The following is a 27693-nucleotide window of genomic DNA, read 5'->3' as shown; positions in this document are numbered from 1 at the left end:
TGGTAACCATGATAAACAATGGGTTACGAGGTGCGCGTGTGCCCCTAGTAACCCGATGTTTATCATGGTTACCAGCCTGCTCCTGCTTCAGCAGGCTGGTAACCAGGAGCAGGACATCGTGGAAAGATTCTTTCCACGATGTCGCTGCTCCCCTGATCGTTGGTGAGCCTGCCTGTTTGACAGCTCACCAGTGACCACATAGCGACGCAGCAACGATCCCTGACAGGTCGTATCGTTGTCGGGATCGTTGCAGCGTCGCTAAGTGTGACGGGGCCTTAAGAACTCATGAATGAAACTGGTGTTCCTGTTTGTTCAGCCTTCAGAGAAGCAATATCACCAGGGGTCTTCACTTGACTGCTTCCCGGAACATGTTGCAGGGGGCTCAGATTCTCTCATTAGATTAAGGATCATAGTTTTGTCAGGTCCTCAGCCTCGTCAGAGAAAAAGGACAGTGAAGTAATTAACACATGGCTAGAGTGGACTTAGCCAGTAAGGTGCCCCCTGCCAAACCGGTCTCCCAGAGGCATGCACAGCTAGCATGTCATTCCTATTTAAATAAGAAAGGATTACATAGTCCTCAGACACAACGACAATATACCAGATATACAAGCCTTATTGCCCCAGATGTTAAACCAGCCTTATAGTCTTCCTGTGATGCTACAGGTCCTTTACTGCTCAACCACAGATCAAAAGGGCGAGATATCTGTCTGTTAGGTAACAGAGCTCTATTGTGAAATATCCCCTAAAATGTTTATCTTAAAGGGGTTCTCTGCTTCTGGAAAACCCCTCTTCCTTTGTTGCAATTCGTTTAAAAAACAAACTGTCCTTTACTCACCCTCTCAGGGTCCAACACTGAGTCTCCACCGCTGCTGTCAGCTTACTGACGTCACATAGTCAGCACTGAAGCCAATAACTAAATTTTATTACAGCACTGAAAAGGTCTTACAAACATAAAAAAATCCACCATCGCTAGGAAGCCCTTTCATTTGGAGGACCTGTCCTTCAAAACTATAAAAGTCAGAGAAATAAAAGTAGTGTGAGTCTTGGAGACATTGAATTCTTCTCTAGTTCTGGTAGGACGTCCAATTGTATTCACTGGATCATATAGGTGTTTGGTCTATCCACTGTGGTAGTGCGAGTCACTCAGCTGCTCTCAGAGGTAGACACAGGAACATTTAAGGTTAATGTCCGTGGCTAGTTTATTACTTCATAAACCAGAAAAACAAAATTGTAAACACAAAACGGACCACTTTGGAAATAAATGAAAATCTACAGAACTAAGAAAGTAATTTCCACTGCGGCTCTAGCCTTGTGGAAAATAACAAACTTCAACTCACACTTGAGCACCCGACTGTAGACTTCCTCGTCTCCAAACACACAGAGAAAAAAACTCAGTAGCTGGATATTTAACTTCCCCAACCACAACCTTGAGGTGGAGATATGGTGAGTGGCCGTCCCACCCATCTCATACAACCAATCACAAAAAACCCAACCCGGTCTTGGCTGATTAATCCCCTCAGCACATGCTGGAGAGAAACTTATGGGTTTCACATCACAGAAGATATCAATCTTTGTGATACATATCTCCCCTCACATACATTTCCAGTGACCCTGTCACATACCCTACCCCTCTGCCCAAACAAACAGGAAATTCTGGAGAGGGCATCAGCGTTACTGTGTAACTTCCCGGGTCTATGCTCTACGTGGAAACTAAAGTCCTGAAACCCCAAGAACCACCAAGTCACCCGAACATTTTTACCCTTCTTTTCCCTTAACCATCTCAGAGGGGCATGGTCTGACAATAGTTTAAATCTATGATCTAGTAGGTAATACTTCAGCATATCCACAGCCCATTTGATGGCCAAGCACGCTTTCTCGACAATGGCATAATTCTTCTTGCAGGAAGAGAGCTTCCAGCTCAGATACAGGATGGGATGCTCTTCACCATTTATCTCTTGAGGCAGCACAGCTTCCAAGCAGACTTCTGAGGCATCTGTCTGGACCACAAATTCTTTACTAAAGTCCGGTGAGACCAGGACCAGCTATTTACTTAAGACCAGCATCAACTCTTGGAATGCCATCGTTGATTTGGTGCCTTTAAGAAGATGAGTCAGTAGTGCAGCAATCATGGCGAAATTTGGCATAAACCGCCGGTAATATCCTACAATTTCAAGAAACACCCTCACCTGCTTCTTGGAGAACGGTTGCGGCCACTTCTGGATTGCCTCGACCTTGTTTACTTGTGGTTTGATTTAACCTCTACTGACGACGTAGACTAAGTACTTGGCCTCTTCCTTCCCCATGGCGCATTTTTTTTGAGCTTATAGTACACCCCACTTTTCTCAGAGCATCCAGAATCGCCTGTACCTTTGGTAGAGGACTACCCCAGTCTGGGCTGAAGACCACAATGTCATTGAGGTAGGCTGCGACATACTTCTTATGTGGAGCTAGGATCCAATCCATGGCGCTCTGGAAGGTGGCTGGGGCCCGCTGCAGTACTAAAGACATATTGTATTGTATTGTATTGAAAGCACCCATCAGGTGTCGAGAAGGCAGTCTTCTCCTTAGCACACTGGGACATGGGAATCTGCCAGTAGCATTTTGTCAGGTTGAGGGTGGTAATGTATCTCGCAAGTCCAAGCCTCTCAATGAGTTCATCGACGCAGAGCATCGGGTACATAGCAAACTTGAACACTTCATTCAGCCTGCGGTAGTCATTGCAAAACCGCCAATCCCCATCAGGCTTTGGCACGAGGATGATGGGACTCGACCATCCGCTTTTTGACTCCTCTATCACGCTGATGTCTAATATTCGCTTCACCTCGGTTGAGATTACCTCACGGCGCGATTCAGGAATCCTATATGGCTTCACCCTTATGTGCGGCTCTGTCAGTACATCATGTCCACTGTTATGGATCCGGGTGGTGGAACCTCTGTGCTGCGGTGCAAGGAGGGGCATGACTAAGTATCCACTCGGTCCGACCAAGGTCGCACGGCGGCTCAGTCGACTCCGTGAACCAGGGAGGAACCGAGCAGAGGGACCAGGTGCCACTCTGGGACCGACCTTGTATGAGAGCAGGTGACTCCCACGGGGTCAGAAGGCAGGAACTGACCAGTACAGCGGATGAGCTTCGGCTGGCAGGCTGACGGGTGGTCCGGGTAGACAAGCAGGCTGATTAGGCAGATAGTCAGGAAAGTGTTCCGGGTAGGCAAGCTGGCGGCACAACAGGTAGCTGGCTGGTGCTTCCAGGTAAGCGGGCAGGCAGGCACGGCAGGTAACAGGCAGGTGCTTCCAGGTAAGCGGGCTGGCAGGCACGGCAGGTAACAGGCAGGTGCTTCCAGGTAAGCGGGCTGGCAAGCACGGCAGGTAACAGGCGGGTGCTTCCAGGCAAGCACAGCAGGTAACAGGCAGGTGCTTCCAGGTAAGCAGGCGGGCAGAGCCCATAGACAGACTGGTGGACTGGACTGTAGACAGACTGTCGGGCAGAAGAGAAGTCAGGCTAGCGGACTGAGCAGAAGATCAGACTGACGAACAGGACTGACTTGAAGAGGACCTGGGGGCTGAAGCAAAGTAAGAATCACAAAGCAACAACCTTGCACGGGCACCTCCATATTGGAGGAGGTGCCTCTTATAGGGAAAGCCCTCCGGTGATTGGCCGGGGACTTTTTAGGACGGCGCGCGCGGCCCCTTTAAGAAGGAGGGAGCGCGCGCATGCCCTAAGCACAGAGCCAGGGAAGCTGCGTGCACCAGCAGCAGCTGCAGGGAGGCCGGAAAAAGCTGAAGAAGGACCGCGGCGGTAAGCGGGACGGCGTCTCTGCCTGGCAGGGGGCAGAGACGCCGATGCTACATCCACTACCTGCGTACACCACGGCAACTCAGAGAACAGGCCACGGTTTCACTGCAGCAGTTCTCGACACTGCTATTTCTGGGCAGGAAATAGAGTCTCCGCAATCGTGACTTCCTCCACTTTAGCTTCGGGACTGGCTCCCAGGCAAGGAGCTTATAGCGTTTCTCGATCTCGTCATGACTTGAGCAAGTTCACGTGGTATGCTTGGTGTGGCTTCCTTCGTCCTGGCTGGTGGACCTTGTAAATAACCTTGCCCAGTTTTTCCACCACCTCGTTTGGGCCTTGCGACTTGGCTAGGAACTTGCTCTTGACCGTGGGGATAAGCACCAGCACGCGGTCACCAGGATATACCCTTGCCTGTGCCTCCTGTGCTTGGAAAAGATGCGCCTTCACGATAGGCATCACTTTCGCCATTCTCTCTTGCAACTGGGCGTTGTGCTCTATGACAATCCGGTGGGGAGTGACCTCGGCTTTCCAGGTTTCCTTGGCAATGTCAAGGAGCCCTCACGGATGTCGACCATACAGGAGCTTGAATGGAGAGAAACCAGTGGAGGCTTGAGGAACTTCTCTGACGAAGAAGAGCAGAAGCGAAAGCAGATAGACGGTCAGGACTGGGACTTTCTTAATGACCTTCTTGAGCATGGCCTTCATGGTGTTATTGAAACGCTCTACTGGGCCATCTGTCTGCAGATGGTAGACTTAGGTTCACAGCTGGACAATCTGGAGGACCTTACACAGCTCCTTTATCACCTTGCTCATGAAGGGGGTTCCCTGGTCCATCAAGATCTCCTTTGGCAGACCCGTCCTGACAAAAATATTAATTAGTTCCCGGGCTATACTTTTGGCCGAGGAGTTCCTTAGTGGTACTGCTTCTGGGTACCGGGTCGCATAGTCCATGACCACTAGGATGTATTGATGCCCCCGTGCATACAGAACTAAGGGACCTACTAGGTACATGGCAATCCTCTCAAATGGGACCTCTATCACAGGTAACGGGACTAGGGGACAGCGGAAGTGAGAAGAGGGAGCAGTTATCTGGCAGGTGGGGCAGGACCTACAATAATTTCGGATCTCCAGGTAACATCCGGGCCAATAGAACCCCGCATTATCCTCTCCTGAGTTTTCTCTACACCCAGATGTACCCACAAACCATGAGAATGGGCCATGTCTAAAACTCTGGAACCAACAGCAGCTCCACTATCTCACCTCCCCTTAGTTTGGTTACAAGAGAGAATAACTTCCCATTAACTGCAAAGTGTGGGAATCTGGTGTCTGCCCCCTGCTCTTGAGCAACACCGTTAAAGACAGTAAAACTGTTAAACGCCCCTTTTAAGTTAAGGTCCCTAATGTAACGGGTCTGGGAGGCGGAACCTCTGAGCTACTATACAAGGGGGCGGTCCTTGTAAGGGAGCGGGTGGCGACCAGGCAGGCAGTCACAGCAGGTGACCGGGACAGTCTCTAGAAGAACGGGCAGGAGGTCACGGCAAGTGACCGGGGCAGTCTCTGGATGAACGGGCAGATGGTCACGGCAAGTGACCGGGGCAGTCTCTGGGTGAACGGGCAGATGGTCACGGCAAGTGACCGGGGCAGTCTCTGGGTGAACGGGCAGATGGTCACGGCAAGTGACCGGGGCAGTCTCTGGGTGAACGGGCAGATGGTCACGGCAAGTGACCGGGGCAGTCTCTGGGTAAAGGGTTGGTACGACCTGTGGCGGCTGATGGTAGACGTGAGCTCCCAGGTGAGCAGGCGAGAGTCTCTGGATAAACGGGTGGTCACAGCATGTGACGGCGGAGCCTCCAGGAAGACCAACAGACAGGCGGCAGATGAGCGCTCCCAGGTGAGCGGGCAGAAGTCTCTGGACAGGCGGGTGGTCACAGCACGTGACAGCAGAGCCTCCAGGTAGGCTAGCAGACAGGCAGCAGATGAGCGCTCCCAGGTGAGCGGGCAGGAGTCACTGGACAGGCAGGTGGTCACAGCACGTGACGGCAGAGCCTCCAGGTAGGCTAGCAGGCAGGTAGCAGATGTGCGCTCCCAGGTGAGCGGGCAAGCTGGTCCATAGACAGACTGACAAGAGTTGGAAGGCAGACCGTCGGACCTCAGGCAAGCAGGCAGGTAGTTGATGTGCGCTCCCAGGTGAGCGGGCAAGCTGGTCCTTAGACAGACTGACAGGAGTAGTAAGGCAGACCATCGGACCTCAGGCTAGCAGGCAGGTAGCAGAATATCAGGCAGGAATAAGACAGCAAGCTGGCAGGAATCTGGCAGGTATCTGGCAGGTAACTGGCAACGGGACCTGAGGGCTGAAGCAGAGTAGTGAACAGTGCAACAACATTGCTCGGGCACCTCCATTTTGGAGGAGGTGCCTTATATATGGTGAAGTCCTCCGGCCCCTTTAAGAGGGAGGGAGAGCGCGCGCGCACGCCCTAAGCACAGTGGCTGGGAAGGAGCGCGCGCTGCCAGCAGAGCGGGAGGAGGACGCCGGGCACGGAGCAGAGAGGTGAGGGGAACAGCGTCCCTGCCTAGCAGAGGGCAGGGACGCCGGCGCTACAGTACCCCCCCCTTTAGGCCCCCCCTTTTTTAGGCCAGACAGAAATTTAGCAAGGATGAGCGGGGCATGGATGTTCTCCCGGGGCTCCCACGTTCTCTCCTCAGGACCAAACCCCTTCCAATCTACTAGAAAAAAGGTCTTTCCTCTTACCCTTTTGGTGGCAAGAATGTTCTCTACCTCAAACTCGTCCTCAGCAGAAACCGGAGCAGGAGGCGTACCTGTAGACTTGGAAAAAGAGTTAAGTACCACAGGTTTGAGGAGAGATACATGGAAGGAGTTAGGGATCCGTAAGTTGGCCGGGAGTTTCAATTTTTAGGCCACCGGGTTGATCTGACTGATGACCTCCAGAGGACCGATGAACCGAGGCCCTAACTTGTAAGAAGGTATCTTGAGTCGGACATATTTAGATGAGAGCCAGACTTTATCTCCAGGACGAAATTGTGGAGGATCCAGGCGTTTTTTGTCAGCGTGTCTTTTCATCCGTTCGGACGACTGAAGGAGTGCGGATCGGGTACTCTCCCAAATGTAGGAAAATTTGCTAACGAGAGATTCCGCAGCCGGGTTGTCCACAGAGGTGGAGACAGGAAAAGGAATCCGAGGATGCTGACCGAAGACTACAAAAAACGGGGATTTGGAGGAGGATTCGCTCTCGTGATTGTTATAAGAGAACTCGGCCCATGGTAGGAGATCCACCCAGTCTGAATGATGGGCATTAACGAAGTGCCGGAGGTAACTGGTCAGGTTCTGATTGATCCGCTCCACTTGACCATTGGACTGTGGGTGGTAAGCGGAAGAGAAGTCCAGGGTGACGTCTAGCAGTTTACAAGTGGCTCTCCAGAAGCGTGAGGTGAACTGTACCCCACGATCCGACACGATGTGGAGGGGCAGGCCATGAAGACGAAAGATGTGACGAATAAAGTCTTTAGCTAGCTCGGGTGCAGACAGGAGGCCTGGCAGGGGAACGAAATGAGCCATCTTGGAGAAGCGGTCAGCGACCACCCAAATGACCGTACAACCGGCAGAGACTGGGAGGTCAGTTATAAAGTCCATTGCTATATGCTGCCAGGGGGCAGCAGGTACAGAAAGCGGAAGGAGGCGACCGGCTGGCAGATGTCTCGGAACCTTGTTGCGGGCGCAGGACACACAGGCAGAAACAAAGTCTATTACGTCCTTGTGCAGGGTAGGCCACCAGTAGTGCCGGGTAATAAGCTGGAGGGTCTTTTTCTGACCGGCGTGGCCAGCCAGTTTAGACGAGTGACCCCAGTGAAGGATCTTCTCCCGATCAGGTACTGATACGAACGTCTTTCCGGGAGGGAGACGATTTAGACTCACGGGAGCCACCTGCATTACTCTGGCAGGATCAATGATGTGTTTCGGATCTTCCTCGAGATCAGACACCAGAAAGGATCGAGACAAGGCGTCCGCCTTGACGTTTTTGTCAGCCGGGCGAAAATGAAGAACAAAATCAAAGCGAGCAAAAAACAAGGACCACCGGGCTTGGCGCGGGTTAAGTCTCTGGGCATGCTGGAGGTAAGCCAAGTTCTTGTGGTCAGTGTAAATTATTACCGGGTGAAGAGCCCCCTCGAGCAGGTAACGCCACTCCTCCAATGCCAGTTTGATGGCCAATAACTCTCGGTCTCCTATGGAATAATTGCGCTCTGAGGAGGAGAAGAGTTTAGAGAAGAAGCCGCAAGTTACCATCCTCCCGGAAGATGATTTTTGAGTAAGTACCGCTCCGGCTCCAGAGGAGGAGGCGTCAACTTCCAGGAAGAACTGCTTGTTGCCGTCCGGGCGATGTAGCACCGGGGCGGAAGAGAAGGCCTGTTTTAAGGAAAGAAAGGCCTCCTCTGCTTCGGGCGGCCACTCTTTGGGATTAGTACCCTTACGGGTGAGCGCGGAAATTGGGGCAGTCCGGGAAGAGAAGTGCGGTATGAAGAGGCGGTAGTAGCTGGCGAAGCCCAGGAACCGCTGAATGGCCTTCAACCCCTCCGGTCGAGGCCATTTCTCGATGGCAGACAGTTTCTCTGGATCCATTCGTAGGCCGGTCTGAGAAATAATGTAGCCCAAAAACGGAAGCGAGGTCTGCTCAAAGAGGCACTTCTCGTATTTAGCGAAGAGGTGATTCTGCCTGAGCCTGAGCAGGACCTGACGAACGTCCCTCCGGTGAGTCTGGAGATCCGGAGAGAAGACCAAGATGTCGTCCAGGTACACCACTACGCAGGAGTAGAGAAGGTCCCGGAAGATGTCATTGACCAACTCTTGAAAGACGGCAGGAGCGTTACAGAGACCAAAGGGCATTACCAGATATTCATAGTGGCCGTCCCGGGTGTTGAATGCCGTCTTCCATTCATCCCCCTGACGGATACGAACCAGGTTGTACGCCCCACGGAGGTCCAGTTTGGTGAAGATTCTAGCCCCCCTCAGACGATCAAATAACTCCGGAATGAGCGGAAGGGGGTACTTATTCTTCACCGTGATCTGGTTAAGGCCTCTATAGTCTATACAGGGACGGAGAGAGCCGTCCTTCTTTTTGACGAAAAAGAAGCCTGCTCCCGCCGGGGAGGTAGATTTCCGGATGAATCCCCTGGCCAGATTCTCCTCAATATATTCGGACATCGACCGGGTCTCAGCAGCGGATAATGGATAAATACGCCCACGGGGAGGAGTAGTACCAGGTAACAGGTCGATAGGGCAGTCGTATGGTCTATGAGGGGGTAGTGTCTCTGCCTCCTTTTTATTAAAGACATCAGCATCAGACCAATAAGGAATCGGAAGTCCAGGTAGATTAGCTGGGGTAGGAGAAGGACGGACGGGATGGACGGGAACCAGACAGGTCTTATGGCAGTCCTGTCCCCAGCGAAGGACTTCTCCGGTCTGCCAGTCAAGCACGGGTGCATGTCTCTGGAGCCAAGGTAGACCTAGCAAGAGGGCGTGAGAGAGTCCAGGCAGAACATGAAAGGAGATACTCTCAGAATGCAGCATTCCCACCTGCAGAGTAATGGATTCGGTGATGAGTTGGATGGGGCGTGGTAAGAGACCCCCATCCACGGCAGCAACAGACAAGGGTACAGCCAGAGGTTTGGTGGGGATGCGGTATTTCTCTACCAGGGACTGTGAAATAAGATTCCCGGCTGCTCCAGAGTCAAGTTGGGCTAGTTCGAAATAACGGTTCTCCCCGCAGACGATTGAGACTGAAAGCAGCAGAGATGGAGAGGATTTATTCTTGTCTAGGTCGACCTCTCTGAGCGAACCTAGACACAGGCGTTTCCCGACCTCTCCGGGCAGGCACAGATCCGGTGCTCCTTACTGCCACAGTAGAAGCAGCTCCCCTCGGCACGGCGTAAGTCCTGACGGGTTTTGACCATCTTGGTCTGGTCGACCTGCATAGGCTCAGGAGAGTGTACCTGGGGAGAGACGGATTTCTGAAAAGTAGGAGCTAGACGTGGAAACCTCCTCTCACGGGTGACCTCTTTGGCACGCTCCTGGAACCGTAGGTCAATCCGGGTGGCAAGAGTTATTAGGTCATCGAGAGTGGTAGGAATGTCCCGACCGGCAAGTTCATCTTTAATACGGCCGGACAGACCCTCCCAGAAGACGGATACCAGAGCGTCGTTAACCCAGGCCAGCTCCGAGGCAAGGGTACGGAACCGTATGGCATATTGGCCCACGGTGAGACTTCCCTGACGGAGGCGTAGCAGTGATGATGCGGATGAGGTCTTCCGTCCGGGTTCGTCGAAGACTTTCCGGAAAGCCATGAGAAAGGCAGGCAAGTCGGACACCAGGAGGTCTCCTCTCTCCCATAGAGGATTTAGCCAGGCCAGGGCCTCCCCGGTGAGATGGGACATGATGAAGGCAATTTTGGCCCGGTCGGAGTTAAACTGGTGGGACAGGAGTTCAAAGTGCAGGGTGCACTGATTTATGAAGCCCCGAGCCTGGGCGGAGTCGCCTCCGAAGCGAGGAGGTGCAGAAAGCCGGGGTCCGGGGTAAGATACCATGGTATTAGTGGACAGCGGAGCTGCCGGATTGCGAGTCATGGCACTGGCGGAGGTTGCTGGCGGAGCAGTCAGAGTGTCCAGGCGAGAATTGACATTCCGCAGGTGACCCAGGATGGACTCCTGTTGGGACCTCTGACGGGACAGTTCATGACACAGGTCCGAGAGCGAGGGAGCTTGGGTGCCACCGGGTTCCATGGCCCGAGCAAACTGTAACGGGTCTGGGAGGCGGAACCTCTGAGCTTCTATACAAGGGGGCGGTCCTTGTAAGGGAGCGGGTGGCGACCAGGCAGGCAGTCACAGCAGGTGACCGGGACAGTCTCTAGAAGAACGGGCAGGAGGTCACGGCAAGTGACCGGGGCAGTCTCTGGATGAACGGGCAGATGGTCACGGCAAGTGACCGGGGCAGTCTCTGGGTGAACGGGCAGATGGTCACGGCAAGTGACCGGGGCAGTCTCTGGGTGAACGGGCAGATGGTCACGGCAAGTGACCGGGGCAGTCTCTGGGTAAAGGGTTGGTACGACCTGTGGCGGCTGATGGTAGACGTGAGCTCCCAGGTGAGCAGGCGAGAGTCTCTGGATAAACGGGTGGTCACAGCATGTGACGGCGGAGCCTCCAGGAAGACCAACAGACAGGCGGCAGATGAGCGCTCCCAGGTGAGCGGGCAGAAGTCTCTGGACAGGCGGGTGGTCACAGCACGTGACGGCAGAGCCTCCAGGTAGGCTAGCAGACAGACAGCAGATGAGCGCTCCCAGGTGAGCGGGCAGGAGTCACTGGACAGGCAGGTGGTCACAGCACGTGACGGCAGAGCCTCCAGGTAGGCTAGCAGGCAGGTAGCAGATGTGCGCTCCCAGGTGAGCGGGCAAGCTGGTCCATAGACAGACTGACAAGAGTTGGAAGGCAGACCGTCGGACCTCAGGCAAGCAGGCAGGTAGTTGATGTGCGCTCCCAGGTGAGCGGGCAAGCTGGTCCTTAGACAGACTGACAGGAGTAGTAAGGCAGACCGCTGGACCTCAGGCTAGCAAGCAGGTAGCAGAATATCAGGCAGGAATAAGACAGCAAGCTGGCAGGAATCTGGCAGGTATCTGGCAGGTAACTGGCAACGGGACCTGAGGGCTGAAGCAGAGTAGTGAACAGTGCAACAACATTGCTCGGGCACCTCCATTTTGGAGGAGGTGCCTTATATATGGTGAAGTCCTCCGGCCATTGGCCGGGGACTCCTTAGGACGGCGCGCGCGGCCCCTTTAAGAGGGAGGGAGAGCGCGCGCGCGCGCCCTAAGCACAGTGGCCGGGAAGGAGCGCGCGCTGCCAGCAGAGCGGGAGGAGGACGCCGGGCACGGAGCAGAGAGGTGAGGGGAACAGCGTCCCTGCCTAGCAGAGGGCAGGGACGCCGGCGCTACACCTAACTTGAGCAGTCTTAAAGTTCTCTCCGGACACTTCCAACTCAGGGAGGCTGGGCTCCTCGGTCACTGTTTCGTCCTCCTCACTAACAAGGACACACAGGGGAAACTCCTCTATCTTTGTTTTCGATTGAGTTTTTTCCCAAGGGATCTGGCTTTTGTCCGACACACTCGGTACGATCCCCTTTTACAGCAAATCCTGAAACAAGGAAAAGTTTCATCCAAATATGACCAGATGTATCAAGTCCTTGACTACCCCGACCTCATGGGACTGAGTACGGCAATCTGTTCCTACGGTTATTCTGGCCACATGCTAGTTCTTGGCGTCGCCATGTATACAGCGAACACCCACGGATTTGGCAGAGATCAACTTGTGGGGAAGTGTAGCACTGATCAGAGTCACCAAACAGTCCAACAGTCCATGCACCATTAGCCCATTAATTGATACGTCACACCTGCGCCCCCCTCCCCGGATTCACAGTCCACACTACAGGCCGGATAGGTGTGACAGGAACAACACCTGCCTAGGCTGCAGTCCACTGGTTCAGGGAACATATGACATCGGGCGGCTACTTGTCCAGGATTGAGACATCGCGAACAGAACAACTTAACCACCTTTTGGGAACCCTCAGCGGGATTGGGACGCCCCTCGTTTGTGGCTCTAGACCCCCTCCGTGGTGAACCTGCCCCCTTTTGGGTATTCCAGTACAGGGAAGTGATGATGTCCGATTTCCCGAGGGATTTCTTGACAACCTGGTACCGCTCTACTGGGCCAACCAGGTCATCGGGATTTCGAGAGACGCCCTGGGCATCCCAGGTCTGTATTGACCTGGGAAGGGAGTGGATGAATCTGTCCATCACCACACCACAGGGACCCCGAGGCCTTCTTACAGTTTTCACAAATATTCATCCAGTAAGTCAGCTCTTAACTAGTGAGTGCCATATTCTGAAGGTGGCAATGGTTAAATAACCCATTCCCTCCATGATACTCTCAACATGTGATATTAATCCACACTTAAAGGAGTCGGCAAATCTCTACTGTTACTGCAGCTTTCCCCACAGACTGCACAGCTCTCCTGCCCATACAATGGCTGCTGGTGGAGGTCATGTGATCACACCTGTCCATCAGTCTCATCCAATAGAAAAGCAGCTCCATGTTTATATGTCCCCATGTTATGTATGCCCCATTATCCCCCAAGTATTATGTATGCTTCCTCTCAGTGTTATGTACGCCCCATGTGTTATGTACTCCCTCCTCCCTGTTACGCTTCTCCCCCCGTTATGTACTCCCCTGTCAGACTTATGTACGCCTCCTCCCTGTTATGTACTCCCTCCACTCCTGTATTATGTACTCCCCCCTCCCTGTGTTATGTACGCCCCCCTCCCTGTGTTATGTACTCCCCCCTCCCTGTGTTATGTACTCCCCCCTCCCTGTGTTATGTACTCCCCCCTCCCTGTGTTATGTACGCCCCCCTCCCTGTGTTATGTACTCCCCCCTCCCTGTGTTATGTACTCCCCCCTCCCTGTGTTATGTATGCCCCCCTCCCTGTGTTATGTACTCCCCCCTCCCTGTGTTATGTACTCCCCCCTCCCTGTGTTATGTACTCCCCCCTCCCTGTGTTATGTACGCCCCCCACTCCCTGTGTTATGTACTCCCCCCCCCCCTCCCTGTGTTATGTATGCCCCCCATAGTGCACAACTTAGTGTCAATAAATACATTCCTATGGAAGTAAAAGTTAACGGGCTGCTGCACCAGACTTATCGGCTAAGAAGTTCTGCAGCAGCTGGGCCACTATAAGTGTCATACACAGGAGATACCACCGCACAGGGACATAACAATGAGATGAGGAGTCAGCACAACACTAACACCACAGAGCCGGACATGGCCACAGAGCTGACTGACTCCCCTCAGCCTCTCCGACCCCCGGCACTTGTGCACCTCACGCCCCAGGACTTTCTCCCTCACTTACACACTAGTGAGGACGTTTCTGTTTGATGAACTTACCGGCCTCCATCCTGCCCTGTCACCCAGGGACCGGCGCAGCCTCGTCCACAACAACAGTGGCAGCAGTGTTTTCTGGGAAATATAGTTCATCGCTACAATCGGTGGCTCGAACGTATGGAAATAAACACTACAATTCCCAGAACTCACCGCTCTACTTTCTAATCCGTGTTCTTACGTCAGAGTTTTGGAAGTTTGTGATTGGCTGTCGGTAGCAGGCGGCTTCTTTCCCTTTGTCAGCATGGAGGAGGTGAGAGTGTCTGATGTGGAGGTGTGTAACCTGGCGTACAGGGGGCAGCTGGAGGAGCTGAGGAGCAGGGTGCTGGCAGACAAGGCTCTGGCCTCCACGACTGACCAGGTAAGGCTGACCCCAGGGTGGAACTACTAATATGAGCATGCTCAGGACTTTTCCACAGTGCAGGAGCTGCACATGCCCAGTGACTGCTTTACAGGGGTACATGGACCATGCTCCAGTCTCCTGTGATCACACATTGACCTTAACCAGTTCAGGACTGGGACATTTCACTGTTAATGTCCCGCACGTTCTTGATTTATTTATTTGTTTGGTTGTAAGAACTTTAAAAATATTTCTCGCTGGGACATTCAGATGCTTTTTGCCTTTATTTTTTTGTGATATTCAGGGATTCATTTTAATGTTGTTTTGATATTGGTATTTTTTTATTTGTTTTGCCAATATCAGAAGAAAACGTAAAAAAAAAAAAAATGCAGATGTGTTTGAGCATGTATGTAAAAAAAAAAAATATATATATATATATATATATATATATATATATATATGTGTATATATATATATATATATATATGTGTGTATATATATGTATATGTGTATATATATATGTGTGTATATATATATATATATATATATATATATATGTGTATATATATATATATATATATATATATATATATATATATATATGTGTATATATATATATATATATATATATATATATATATATATATATATATATATATATGTGTATATATATATATATATATATATATATATATATATATATATATATATATGTGTATATATATATATATATATATATATATATATATATGTATATGTATATGTATATGTATATGTAGCACCCCGAGGACTTGGCTGCTACAGGGGTATTGCACCTCGAACCAGAGGTGTGGTATTCCACTCCCGGGTAAGGATGGAGTGTGGAACTGGGCTCAGTTAGCTGCATGCACTACACTCACCCCATTTCCGGGGGACAGACCAACGGTACTCCCACCAGATAGATGTGTAGGTACGACAGCTTCTGTCCCTGGCTGGAGTGGGGAGGGGGGAGGAACATCCCAGTGGTGTAGGAGCAGAGAGGGGAGGGACTCTGGGCATAGGTAGGAGCCCATTGGGTGCTAGTCACCTGGGCTCGGGTGTCAGAAGGGAGTATATAAGGTGGGCACCATCTTAGGACAGCGGTCAGTTCAGAGAGGAGTTCAGCCAGAGAGGGCTGACAGGGAGCTGTGGCTCAGTCTGGGCCCAGCTCCAGAGCCAGGCCTGGAGAGGAGGCCTGAGGCAGAGAGAGAGAGAGCGAGAAAGAAGAAGAAGGAGAAACAGGAACACCAAGAAAGGCCCAGAGACGCAAGAAGAGAGGGAACCCTGAGATCCCACGAGTTAACGGGTGAAGGGTTGGCAGAACAGGGTACCGGATCCCAAACTGGTGGAGACCAATTATCCTTAGCCAGGAACCGGAGGTCGTGGTCAAGTTTTGGCGCGACCCCTCGCCACATCCACCAGGAAGGCAAACCACGTATAGGGTCAGGGAAGCCGGGAAAGGTTTCACCACCAGAAGTTCCGAGGGAGCCGGACAAAGGTGGATCCCTGGTGGGGACGGCCAGTAGGAAGGAGGAGAGGGGAGCTCAGGACCACGCTCTGGAACTGCCTGGGAGTTGGCCGAGTCCCGCACCTGGTGGACGCAGCACGGCTCGGGTGGTCACTCTTGGCCGAAGTGATCTGAACACCAACTGTGAGTAAAGCTTTAAACCTGCACCACAAGTCTCTGCGATTCCTTGCCACACCACCACTACGACTATCATAATTTCCTGCTTCTCCGGCTGCCCTGAGGCTATACCCCTCCCGTTGGGGGTTATACCATCCACGCTGCACAACCATACCACCGGCCTCAGCGGTCTGCCCTGCAGCGGCGGTTTCATAACCGCATTCAACGGGTGGCGTAGTCGGACACTAATACCATCATACCAATAACTGCCACTTAGTTTGACCACCCTGGGCGCGGACCGGGTCACCGCCACACGAAGACTACTACCCCCATCGGATCCGGCTCCGGGTATCGCGCACGCGCGCCGCACTACAGCACTGGCCCAGGGGGTGAGTCATATACAGTACAGACCAAAAGTTTGGACACACCTCCTCATTTAATGATTTTTCCGTATTATCATGACTATGAAAATTGTACATTCACACTGAAGGCATCAAAACTATGAATTAACACATGTGGAATTATATACTTAACAAAAAAGTGTGAAACAACTGAAAATATGTCTTATATTCTAGGTTCTTCAAAGTAGCCACCTTTTGCTTTGATGACTGCTTTGCACACTCTTGGCATTCTCTTGATGAGCTTCAAGAGGTAGTCACCGGAAATGGTCTTCCAACAATCTTGAAGGAGTTCCCAGAGATGCTTAGCACTTGTCGGCCCTTTTGCCTTCACTCTGCGGTCCAGCTCACCCCAAACCATCTCGATTGGGTTCAGGTCTGGTGACTGTGGAGGCCAGGTCATCTGGCGTAGCACCCCATCACTCTCCTTCTTGGTCAAATAGCCCTTACACAGCCTGAAGGTGTGTTTGGGGTCATTGTCCTGTTGAAAAATAAATGATGGTCCAACTAAACGCAAACCGGATGGAGTAGCATGCCGCTGCAAGATGCTGTGGTAGCCATGCTGGTTCAGTATGCCTTCAATTTTGAATAAATCCCCAACAGTGTCACCAGCAAAGCATCCCCATACCATCACACCTCCTCCTCCTCCATGCTTCACGGTGGGAACCAGGCATGTAGAGTCCATCCGTTCACCTTTTCTGCGTCACACAAAGACACGGTGGTTGGAACCAAAGATCTCAAATTTGGACTCATCAGACCAAAGTACAGATTTCCACTGGTCTAATGTCCATTCCTTGTGTTCTTTAGACCAAACAAGTCTCTTCTGCTTGTTGTCTGTCCTTAGCAGTGTTTTCCTAGCAGCTATTTTACCAAGAAGGCTTGCTGCACAAAGTCTCCTCTTAACAGTTGTTGTAGAGATTTGTCTGCTGCTAGAACTCTGTGTGAAATTGACCTGGTCTCTAATCTGAGCTGCTGTTAACCTACGATTTCTGAGGCTGGTGACTCGGATAAACTTATCCTCAGAAGCAGAGGTGACTCTTGGTCTTCCTTTCCTGGGGCGGTCCTCATGTGAGCCAGTTTCTTTGTAGCCCTTGATGGTTTTTGCAACTGCACTTGGGGACACTTTCAAAGTTTGCCCAATTTTTCGGACTGACTGACCTTCATTTCTTAAAGTAATGATGGCCACTCCTTTTTCTTTACTTAGCTGTTTTTTTCTTGCCATAATACAAATTCTAACAGTCTATTCAGTAGGACTATCCGCTGTGTATCCACCAGACTTCTGCACAACACAACTGATGGTCCCAACCCCATTTATAAGGCAAGAAATCCCACTTATTAAACCTGACAGGGCACACCTGTGAAGTGAAAACCATTTCCGGTGCCTACCTCTTGAAGCTCATCAAGAGAATGCCAAGAGTGTGCAAAGCAGTCATCAAAGCAAAAGGTGGCTACTTTGAAGAACCTAGAATATAAGACATATTTTCAGTTGTTTCACACTTTTTTGTTAAGTATATAATTCCACATGTGTTAATTCATAGTTTTGATGCCTTCAGTGTGAATGTACTATTTTCAAAGTCATGAAAATACAGAAAAATCTTTAAATGAGAAGGTGTGTCCAAACTTTTGGTCTGTACTGTGTGTGTGTTTGTGTATGTATATGTGTGTGTATGTATGTATATGTATACATATACAGTGCATTGTGAAAGTATTTGTCCCCCTTGAACTTTTCTACCTTTTGCCACATTTCTGGCTTCAAACATAAAGATGTAAAATTCTAATTTTTGGGGGAAGAATCAACAAGTGGGACACAATTGTGAAGTGGAACGAAATTTATTGGATATTTTAAACTTTTTAAACAAATTAAAAACTGAAACGTGGGGCGTGCAATATTATTCGGCCCCCTTGAGTTAATACTGTGTAGCGCCACCTTTTGCTGCGATTACAGCTGTAAGTCGCTTGGGGTATGTCTCTATCAGTTTTGCACATCGAGAGGCTGAAATTCTTGCCCATTCTTCCTTGCAAAACAGCTCGAGCTCATTGAGGTTGGATGGAGAGCGTTTGTGAACCGCAGTTTTCAGATCTTTCCACAGATTCTCGATTGGATTCAGGTCTGGACTTTGACTTGGCCATTCTAACACCTGGATACGTTTATTTTTGAGCCATTCCATTGTAGATTTTGCTTTATGTTTGGGATCATTGTCTTGTTGGAAGATAAATCTCCTTCCCAGTCTCAGGTCTTTTGCAGACTCCAACAGGTTTTCTTCCAGAATGGTCCTGTATTTGGCTCCGTCCATCTTCCCATCAATTTTAACCATCTTCCCTGTCCCTGCTGAAGAAAAGCAGGCCCAAACCATGATGCTGCAACCACCGTGTTTGACAGTGGGGATGGTGTTTTGAGGGTGATGAGCTGTGTTGCTTTTATGCCAAACATATCGTTTTGCATTGTGGCCGAAAAGTTCGATTTTTGGTTTCATCTGACTAGAGCACCTTATTCCACATGTTTGGTGTGTCTCCCAGGTGGCTTGTGGCAAACTTCAAACGAGACTTTTTATGGATATCTTTGAGAAATGGCTTTCTTCTTGCCACTCCCTCATAAAGGCCAGATTTGTGCAGTGTACGACTGATTGTTGTCCTATGGACAGACTCTCCCACCTCAGCTGTAGATCTCTGCAGTTCATCCAGAATGATCATCATGGGCCTTTTGGCTGCATCTCTGATCAGTGTTCTCCTTGTTCGAGATGAAAGTTTAGAAGGACGGCTGGGTCTTGGTAGATTTGCAGTGGTCTAATACTCCTTCCATTTCAATATGATTGCTTGCACAGTACTCCTTGAGATGTTTAAAACTTGGTAAATCTTTTTGTATCCAAATCCGGCTTTAAACTTCGCCACAACAGTATCTCGGACCTGCCTGGTGTGTTCCTTGGTCTTCATGATGCTCTCTGCACTTGAAACAGAACCCTGAGACTATCACAGAGCAGGTGTGTTTATACGGAGACTTGATTACACACAGGTGGATTCTATTTATCATTACCAGTCATTTAGGACAACATTGGATCATTCAGAGATCCTCACTGAACTTCTGGAGTGAGTTTGCTGCACTGAAAGTAAAGGGGCTGAATAATATTGCACGTCCCACTTTTCAGTTTTTAATTTGTTAAAAAATGTTTAAAATATCCAATAAATTTCGTTCCACTTCACGATTGTGTCCCATTTGTTGATTCTTCCCCCAAAAATTCAAATTTTATATCTTTGTTTGAAGCCAGAAATGTGGCAAAAGGTTGAAAAGTTCCAGGGGGCCAAATACTTTCACAATGCACTGTATATTGCCCCCTCTTACCAATGCGGTTAAGTACGTGTATTCCGATACTTACCAGTCGCCGTCTTCTGCCATTTCCAGCGCCGCTCCTGCATCATGTGACCTCAGTTGTATCCGGTCACATACATCGCCTTTTGTGTGGGCCAGAAGTCACTTTGTGAATGTAAGTCCATGAGACTCAGAACAAAGCTCTTATAGACTTACAAGAGAGCAAGTAATGATGAGCTGTGCAATCCGACAAGAAGAGCTGCGCTCACATGAATCAGGAGAGGATCGGAGCAGTGCTGGGAACGGCAGAAGACGGCGAGCGGTATTTCATTGCAAGCATTGTAGATACACTGTGAATTGGTAACGAAGGTGGCAATAGAATAAAAAGAGATACGATCCAGCAGTAGGACTTGTGCCTTGTTAAATTGCATCTTCTTTATTATAGATCAGTAAAACCACTCTGGATAAAATAATTTAAAAGTCGCAAACTCATTTCAGAGCCATGTTCTTCATAGAATAAAAACACTGGGATACTGCTTTAAGACAACAAAGGACCACTAACATACATGTAAAATCTCTAAACTGTGTTTTCCTTTCCATATATTTTTATGCAAGTCATATTTTCCCCTCCCCCATGACAGCACACCTTGAGAGAGGATCCGCCCCACCAAGGACAGGAAACCGTCTGAAATAAAAGGGCGGCACCTCTCCCTCGCTTCAGTTGGTTTCCTGTCCTTGATGGGGAACCTGTCTGGAAGAAAGAAGACTTACCTGGGGCTGTCCCGATGTGGAAGAGCGGGCACTGGCCTGTGCACCGGGTTCAGTATCCCAGAAGCGCCGTCCGCAGCTTCCCCTGGGGTCTCTGCGCCGAGCGAGGCGCACACGGTGAGGCAGGCTCTGTCCTCCCAGAGACCGCGGCGCCGTCCTCCCCCTGCAGTGTGGAACGCTTCCGGGTGTGATGCGCCTGACGTCACGGCGCAGGGCACGCTGGGAGCGGTGCACTGGGTGACGTCAGGAGGCGGCGCCGATCCAAGATGGCGGCGCCCATCGGAGCGTCCCAGGCCGGTTTTTTTTCAACAGAGTTCCGGCCTGAGGAAGGGGGAGGGCCCACAGACCGGAGGAGGCTGGATGGCCCTATATTTAAGGGGGGGGTGCTATCCTGGAAGCGTGGTGCGCTTCTGAGACATGGCTGATCCAGATAGCCAGGAGCAGCAGCTTACCCCCCCCACCTCAGCAACAGAAAAAGCAGAGGGATGCATCGTATACAGACAGCCGCTCGAGTAATCGTAGTGGCAGCCGCAGGAGTAAAGCTTTGTGTGCCTCGGGACCATCCAGAATGGAATCATCGGTTCTGCAACAGCCTCCGAATCCGGTACCCGTTTGTGACCTCCAGGGGTGAGTGAGCTTCGTGAATGTCACTGGTTAGTAACGGGAAGTCTCTTATGTGCTTCCTTTTTTTAGGAGCCTAAGAAGAGTAGTGCCAAGCAAAAGCATAGAATATGTGCCCTTTGCCAAGCTTCTCTCTCAGTAGAGTGGCAGAGACCACTTTGCCAGGGCTGTGTGACCAAAACCATAGCTGAGAATTCCCGGGATTTTGCTGCAAATTTAAAGTCCATAGTACATGCAGAAGTTCAGGGGTCCCTGAAAGGGTTCCTTAGAGGGAAGAAAAGACCCCGTAGAGAGGTTTCCTCCGTCTCTGATTCCTCCCAGTCCGAGGAGCAGTGGGATTCATCGTCCTCTTCCTCATCGGGGGGCGGTAGACCCTGCTTCCCCAATGAGAATACAGACAGACTGGTTAGGGCAGTAAGATCAACCATGGGTCTGGAGGAAGAGAGAGCATCTAAATCCCGGGAGGACATCATGTTTGCGGGCTTGGGAGAGAAGAAGAGACGCTCATTTCCGGTTAACAGTAAAATTCAGGGCCTCATTGACCGGGAGTGGAGGAGACCTGAGAGATCAGGGGCTTTACCCTCCTTCTCCAAAAGAAGGTATCCCTTCGAAGAGAAGGATGCGGAACCTTGGGATAAGATCCCCAAGGTGGACGGGACTGTGGCAAGGTCATCGAAAAGATCTTCCCTGCCCTTGGAGGACTCTGGCGTCCTAAAGGATGCACTGGATAAAAGAGCTGACTCCTTCCTGCGCCACACGTGGGAGGCGGCGGCAGGCGGCCTAAAACCAGCGGTGGCTAGCACCTGTGTGGCGAGGTCCTTGATGGTGTGGCTCCAACAGCTGGAAGACCAGCTTAAAGATAAAAAGGTCTCGAGACAGGCAATACTTGCAGAGCTACCTCTAATACAAACAGCATCGGCCTTCCTGGCCGACTCGTCAGCTGACTCGGTCAGACTGTCAGTGTAGCGTCGGCGTCCCTGCCCTCTGCTAGGCAGGGACGCTGTTCCCCTCACCTCTCTGCTCCGAGCCTGGCGTCCTCCTCCCGCTCTGCTGGCAGCGCGCGCTCCTTCCCGGCCACTGTGCTTAGGGCGCGCGCGCTCCCTCCCTCTTAAAGGGGCCGCGCGCGCCGTCCTAAGGAGTCCCCTGCCAATGGCCGGAGGACTTCACCATATATAAGGCACCTCCTCCAAAATGGAGGTGCCCGAGCAATGTTGTTGCACTGTTCACTACTCTGCTTCAGCCCTCAGGTCCCGTTGCCAGTTACCTGCCTGATTCCTGCCAGAGTCCTGCCAGTTTGCTGTCTGTTTCCTGCCTGATATTCCTGCTACCTGCTTGCTAGCCTGAGGTCCGACGGTCTGCCTTCCTACTCCTGTCAGTCTGTCTATGGACCAGCTTGGCCGCTCACCTGGGAGCGCACATCTGCTACCTGTCTGCTAGCCTTCCTGGAGGCTCTGCCGTCACGTGCTGTGACCACCTGCTATTCCAGAGACTCCTGCCCGCTCACCTGGGAGCGCACATCTGCTACCTGCCTGCTAGCCTTCCTGGAGGCTCCGCCGTCACGTGCTGTGACCACCTGCTATTCCAGAGACTCCTGCCCGCTCACCTGGGAGCGCTCCTCCGCTACCTGCCTGCTTGCCTACCTGGAGGCTCCGCCGTCACGTGCTGTGACCACCTGCTATTCCAGAGACTCTTGCCCGCTCACCTGGGAGCGCTCATCTGCTACCTGTCTGTTGGTCTTCCTGGAGGCTCCGCCGTCACATGCTGTGACCACTCGATTATCCAGAGACTCTCGCCTGCTCACCTGGGAGCTCACGTCTATCATCTGCCGCCACAGGTCGTACCAATCCTTTACCCAGAGACTGCCCCGGTCACTTGCCGTGACCTCCTGCCCGTTCTTCCAGAGACTGCCCCGGTCACTTGCCGTGACCTCCTGCCCGTTCTTCCAGAGACTGCCCCGGTCACTTGCCGTGACCTCCTGCCCGTTCTTCCAGAGACTGCCCCGGTCACTTGCCGTGACCTCCTGCCCGTTCATCCAGAGACTGCCCCGGTCACTTGCCGTGACCTCCTGTCCGTTCATTCAGAGACTGTCCCGGTCACCTGCTGTGACTGCCTGCCCGTCTACCCTGGTCGCCACCCGCTCCCTTACAAGGACCGCCCCCTTGTATAGTAGCTCAGAGGTTCCGCCTCCCAGACCCGTTACAGTTTGCTCGGGCCATGGAACCCGGTGGCACCCAAGCTCCCTCGCTCTCGGACCTCTGTCATGAACTGTCCCGTCAGAGGTCCCAACAGGAGTCCATCCTGGGTCACCTGCGGAATGTCAATTCTCGCCTGGACACTCTGACTGCTCCACCAGCAACCTCCGCCAGTGCCATGACTCGCAATCCGGCAGCTCCGCTGCCCACCAATACCATGGTATCCTACCCCGGACCCCGGCTTTCTGCACCTCCTCGCTTCGGAGGCGACTCCGCCCAGGCTCGGGGCTTCATAAATCAGTGCACCCTGCACTTTGAACTCCTGTCCCACCAGTTTAACTCCGACCGGGCCAAAGTTGCCTTCATCATGTCCCATCTCACCGGGGAGGCCCTGGCCTGGCTAAATCCTCTATGGGAGAGAGGAGACCCCCTGGTGTCCGACTTGCCTGCCTTTCTCATGGCTTTCCGGAAAGTCTTCGACGAACCCGGACGGAAGACCTCATCTGCATCATCTCTGCTACGCCTCCGTCAGGGAAGTCTCACCGTGGGCCAATATGCCATACGGTTCCGTACCCTTGCCTCGGAGCTGGCCTGGGATAACGACGCTCTGGTATCCGTCTTCTGGGAGGGTCTGTCCGGCCGTATTAAAGATGAACTTGCCGGTCGGGACATTCCTACCACTCTCGATGACCTAATAACTCTTGCCACCCGGATTGACCTACGGTTCCAGGAGCGTGCCAAAGAGGTCACCCGTGAGAGGAGGTTTCCACGTCTAGCTCCTACTTTTCAGAAATCCGTCTCTCCCCAGGTACACTCTCCTGAGCCTATGCAGGTCGACCAGACCAAGATGGTCAAAACCCGTCAGGACTTACGCCGTGCCGAAGGGAGCTGCTTCTACTGTGGCAGCAAGGAGCACCGGATCCGTACCTGCCCGGAGAGGTCGGGAAACGCCTGTGTCTAGGTTCGCTCAGAGAGGTCAACCTAGACAAGAATAAATCCTCTCCATCTCTGCTACTGTCAGTCTCTATTATCTGCGGGGAGAATCGTTATTTCGAACTAGCCCAACTTGACTCTGGAGCGGCCGGGAATCTTATCTCACAGTCCCTGGTAGAAAAATACCGCATTCCCACCAAACCTCTGGCTGTACCATTATCTGTCGCTACTGTGGATGGGGGCCTCTTACCACGTCCCATCCAACTCATCACCGAATCCGTAACTCTGCAGGTGGGAATGCTGCATTCTGAGAGCATCTCTTTTCATGTTCTGCCTGGACTCTCTCACGCCCTCTTACTAGGTCTACCTTGGCTCCAGAGACATGCACCCGTGCTTGACTGGCAGACCGGAGAAGTCCTTCGCTGGGGACAGGACTGCCATAAGACTTGTTTGGTTCCTGTTCATCCCGTCCGTCCTTCTCCTACCCCAACTAATCTACCTGGACTTCCGATTCCCTATTGGTCATTTGCTGATGTCTTTAATAAAAAGGAGGCAGAGACATTACCCCCTCATAGACCATACGACTATCCTATCGACCTGTTACCCAGTACTACTCCTCCCCGTGGGCGTATTTACCCATTGTCCGCTGCTGAGACCCGGTCGATGTCCGAATATATTGAGGAGAATTTGGCCAGGGGATTCATCCGGAAATCTACCTCCCCGGCGGGAGCAGGCTTCTTCTTCGTAAAAAAGAAGGACGGCTCTCTCCGTCCCTGTATAGACTATAGAGGCCTTAACCAGATCACGGTGAAGAATAAGTACCCCCTTCCGCTCATTCCAGAATTATTTGATCGCCTGAGGGGGGCTAGAGTCTTCACCAAACTGGACCTCCGTGGGGCGTACAACCTGGTCCGTATCCGTCAAGGGGATGAATGGAAGACTGCATTCAACACCCGGGACGGCCACTATGAATATCTGGTAATGCCCTTTGGTCTCTGTAACGCTCCTGCCGTCTTTCAAGAGTTGGTCAATGACATCTTCCGGGACCTTCTCTACTCCTGCGTTGTGGTGTACCTGGACGACATCTTGGTCTTCTCTCCGGATCTCCAGACTCACCGGAGGGACGTTCGTCAGGTCCTGCTCAGGCTCAGGCAGAACCACCTCTTCGCTAAATATGAGAAGTGCCTCTTTGAGCAGACCTCGCTTCCGTTTTTGGGCTACATTATTTCTCAGACCGGCCTCCGAATGGATCCAGAGAAACTGTCTGCCATCGAGAAATGGCCCCGACCGGAGGGGTTGAAGGCCATTCAGCGGTTCCTGGGCTTCGCCAACTACTACCGCCTCTTCATACCGCACTTCTCTTCCCGGACTGCCCCAATTTCCGCGCTCACCCGTAAGGGTACTAATCCCAAAGAGTGGCCGCCCGAAGCAGAGGAGGCCTTTCTTTCCTTAAAACAGGCCTTCTCTTCCGCCCCGGTGCTGCATCGTCCGGACGGCAACAAGCAGTTCTTTCTGGAGGTTGACGCCTCCTCCTCTGGAGCCGGAGCTGTACTTACTCAAAAATCTTCTTCCGGGAGGATGGTAACTTGCGGCTTCTTCTCCAAACTCTTCTCCTCTTCTGAGCGCAATTATTCCATAGGAGACCGAGAGTTATTGGCCATCAAGCTGGCATTGGAGGAGTGGCGTTACCTACTCGAGGGGGCTCTTCATCCGGTAATAATTTACACTGACCACAAGAACTTGGCTTATCTCCAGCATGCCCAGAGACTTAATCCGCGCCAAGCCCGGTGGTCCTTGTTTTTTGCTCGCTTTGATTTTGTTCTACATTTTCGCCCGGCTGACAAGAACATCAAAGCAGACGCCTTGTCCCGATCCTTTCTGGTATCTGATCTCGAGGAAGAACCTAAACATATCATCGATCCCGCCAGAGTAATGCAGGTGGCTCCCGTGAGTCTAAATCGTCTCCCTCCCGGTAAGACGTTCGTATCGGTACCTGATCGGGAGAAGATCCTACACTGGGGTCATTCGTCTAAACTAGCTGGCCACGCCGGTCAGAAAAAGACCCTTCAGCTTATTTCCCGGCACTACTGGTGGCCTAACCTGCGCAAGGATGTAATAGACTTTGTTTCTGCCTGTGTGTCCTGTGCCCGCAACAAAGTTCCGAGACACCTGCCAGCCGGTCGCCTTCTTCCTCTGCCAGTACCTGCTGCCCCCTGGCAGCATATAGCGATGGACTTCATAACTGATCTTCCCATCTCTGCCGGTTGTACGGTCATTTGGGTGGTCGCTGACCGCTTTTCCAAGATGGCTCACTTCATTCCCCTGCCAGGCCTCCCGTCTGCACCCGAGCTGGCTAAAGACTTTATCCGCCACATCTTCCGTCTTCATGGCCTGCCCCGTCACATCGTGTCGGATCGTGGGGTACAGTTCACTTCTCGTTTCTGGAGAGCCACTTGTAAATTGCTAGACGTCACCCTGGACTTCTCCTCCGCTTACCACCCACAGTCTAATGGTCAAGTGGAGCGGATCAATCAGATCCTGACCAGTTACCTCCGGCACTTCGTTAATGCCCACCATTCTGACTGGGTGGATCTCCTGCCATGGGCCGAATTCTCGTACAACAATCGCGAGAGCGAATCTTCCTCCAAATCCCCGTTTTTTGTAGTCTTCGGTCAGCATCCTCGGATCCCGTTTCCCGTCTCCACCTCGGTGGACAATCCGGCTGCGGAATCTCTTGTTAACAAATTTTCCTCCACATGGGAGAGTACCCAGTCCGCACTCCTTCTGTCATCCGAGCGTATGAAAAGACATGCTGACAAAAAACGTCTGGATCCTCCTCAATTCCGTCCAGGGGATAGGTCTGGCTCTCGTCCAAGTATGTCCGGCTCAAGATTCCTTCCTATAAGTTAGGGCCTCGGTTCATCGGTCCTCTGGAGGTCATCAGTCAGATCAACCCGGTGGCCTATAAATTGAAACTCCCGGCCAACTTGCGGATCCCTAACTCCTTCCATGTATCTCTCCTCAAACCTGTGGTACTTAACTCTTTTTCCAAGTCTACAGGCACGCCTCCTGCTCCGGTTTCCGCTGAAAACGAATTTGAGGTAGAGAACATTCTGGCCACCAAAAGGGTAAGAGGGAAGACCTTTTTTCTAGTAGATTGGAAGGGGTTTGGTCCTGAAGAGAGAACGTGGGAGCCCCGGGAGAACATCCATGCCCCTCTCATCCTTGCTAAATTTCTGTCTGGCCTAAAAAAGGGGGGGCCTAAAGGGGGGGGGTACTGTAGCGTCGGCGTCCCTGCCCTCTGCTAGGCAGGGACGCTGTTCCCCTCAACTCTCTGCTCCGAGCCCGGCGTCCCCCTCCCGCTCTGCTGGCAGCGCGCGCTCCTTCCCGGCCACTGTGCTTAGGGCGCGCGCGCTCCCTCCCTCTTAAAGGGGCCGCGCGCGCCGTCCTAAGGAGTCCCCGGCCAATGGCCGGAGGACTTCACCATATATAAGGCACCTCCTCCAAAATGGAGGTGCCCGAGCAATGTTGTTGCACTGTTCACTACTCTGCTTCAGCCCTCAGGTCCCGTTGCCAGTTACCTGCCTGATTCCTGCCAGAGTCCTGCCAGTTTGCTGTCTGTTTCCTGCCTGATATTCCTGCTACCTGCTTGCTAGCCTGAGGTCCGACGGTCTGCCTTCCTACTCCTGTCAGTCTGTCTATGGACCAGCT

The 27693-nt window shown here is 52.0% G+C and overlaps 2 protein-coding genes across 2 annotated transcripts in view; one reads left to right on the top strand and one right to left on the bottom strand.

Annotated features, from left to right (window-relative positions):
• The window catches only part of ATG4A (autophagy related 4A cysteine peptidase), a 43195-nt gene extending 29249 nt beyond the window's left edge, over window positions 1-13946 (bottom strand). Inside the window, exon 1 of the mRNA XM_073641115.1 lies at window positions 13791-13946. Within this exon, the coding sequence (XP_073497216.1) occupies window positions 13791-13800 (10 nt within the window). The 5' untranslated portion in view covers window positions 13801-13946. The remainder of the gene's footprint in view (window positions 1-13790) is intronic.
• Window positions 13947-13983: 37 nt separating this feature from the next.
• The window catches only part of PSMD10 (proteasome 26S subunit, non-ATPase 10), a 35001-nt gene continuing 21291 nt past the window's right edge, over window positions 13984-27693 (top strand). The window contains exon 1 of the mRNA XM_073641116.1: window positions 13984-14145. Coding sequence (XP_073497217.1) covers window positions 14029-14145 — 117 coding nt within the window. The 5' untranslated portion in view covers window positions 13984-14028. The remainder of the gene's footprint in view (window positions 14146-27693) is intronic.

Source organism: Phyllobates terribilis, unplaced genomic scaffold, assembly GCF_046119375.1.
Source record: "Phyllobates terribilis strain yellow unplaced genomic scaffold, ASM4611937v1 Scaffold_7__3_contigs__length_470593459, whole genome shotgun sequence".
Lineage (NCBI taxonomy): Eukaryota > Metazoa > Chordata > Amphibia > Anura > Dendrobatidae > Phyllobates > Phyllobates terribilis.
Note: the sequence above shows the minus strand (reverse complement) of the source record. Positions and strands in the feature narration are given on the sequence as shown.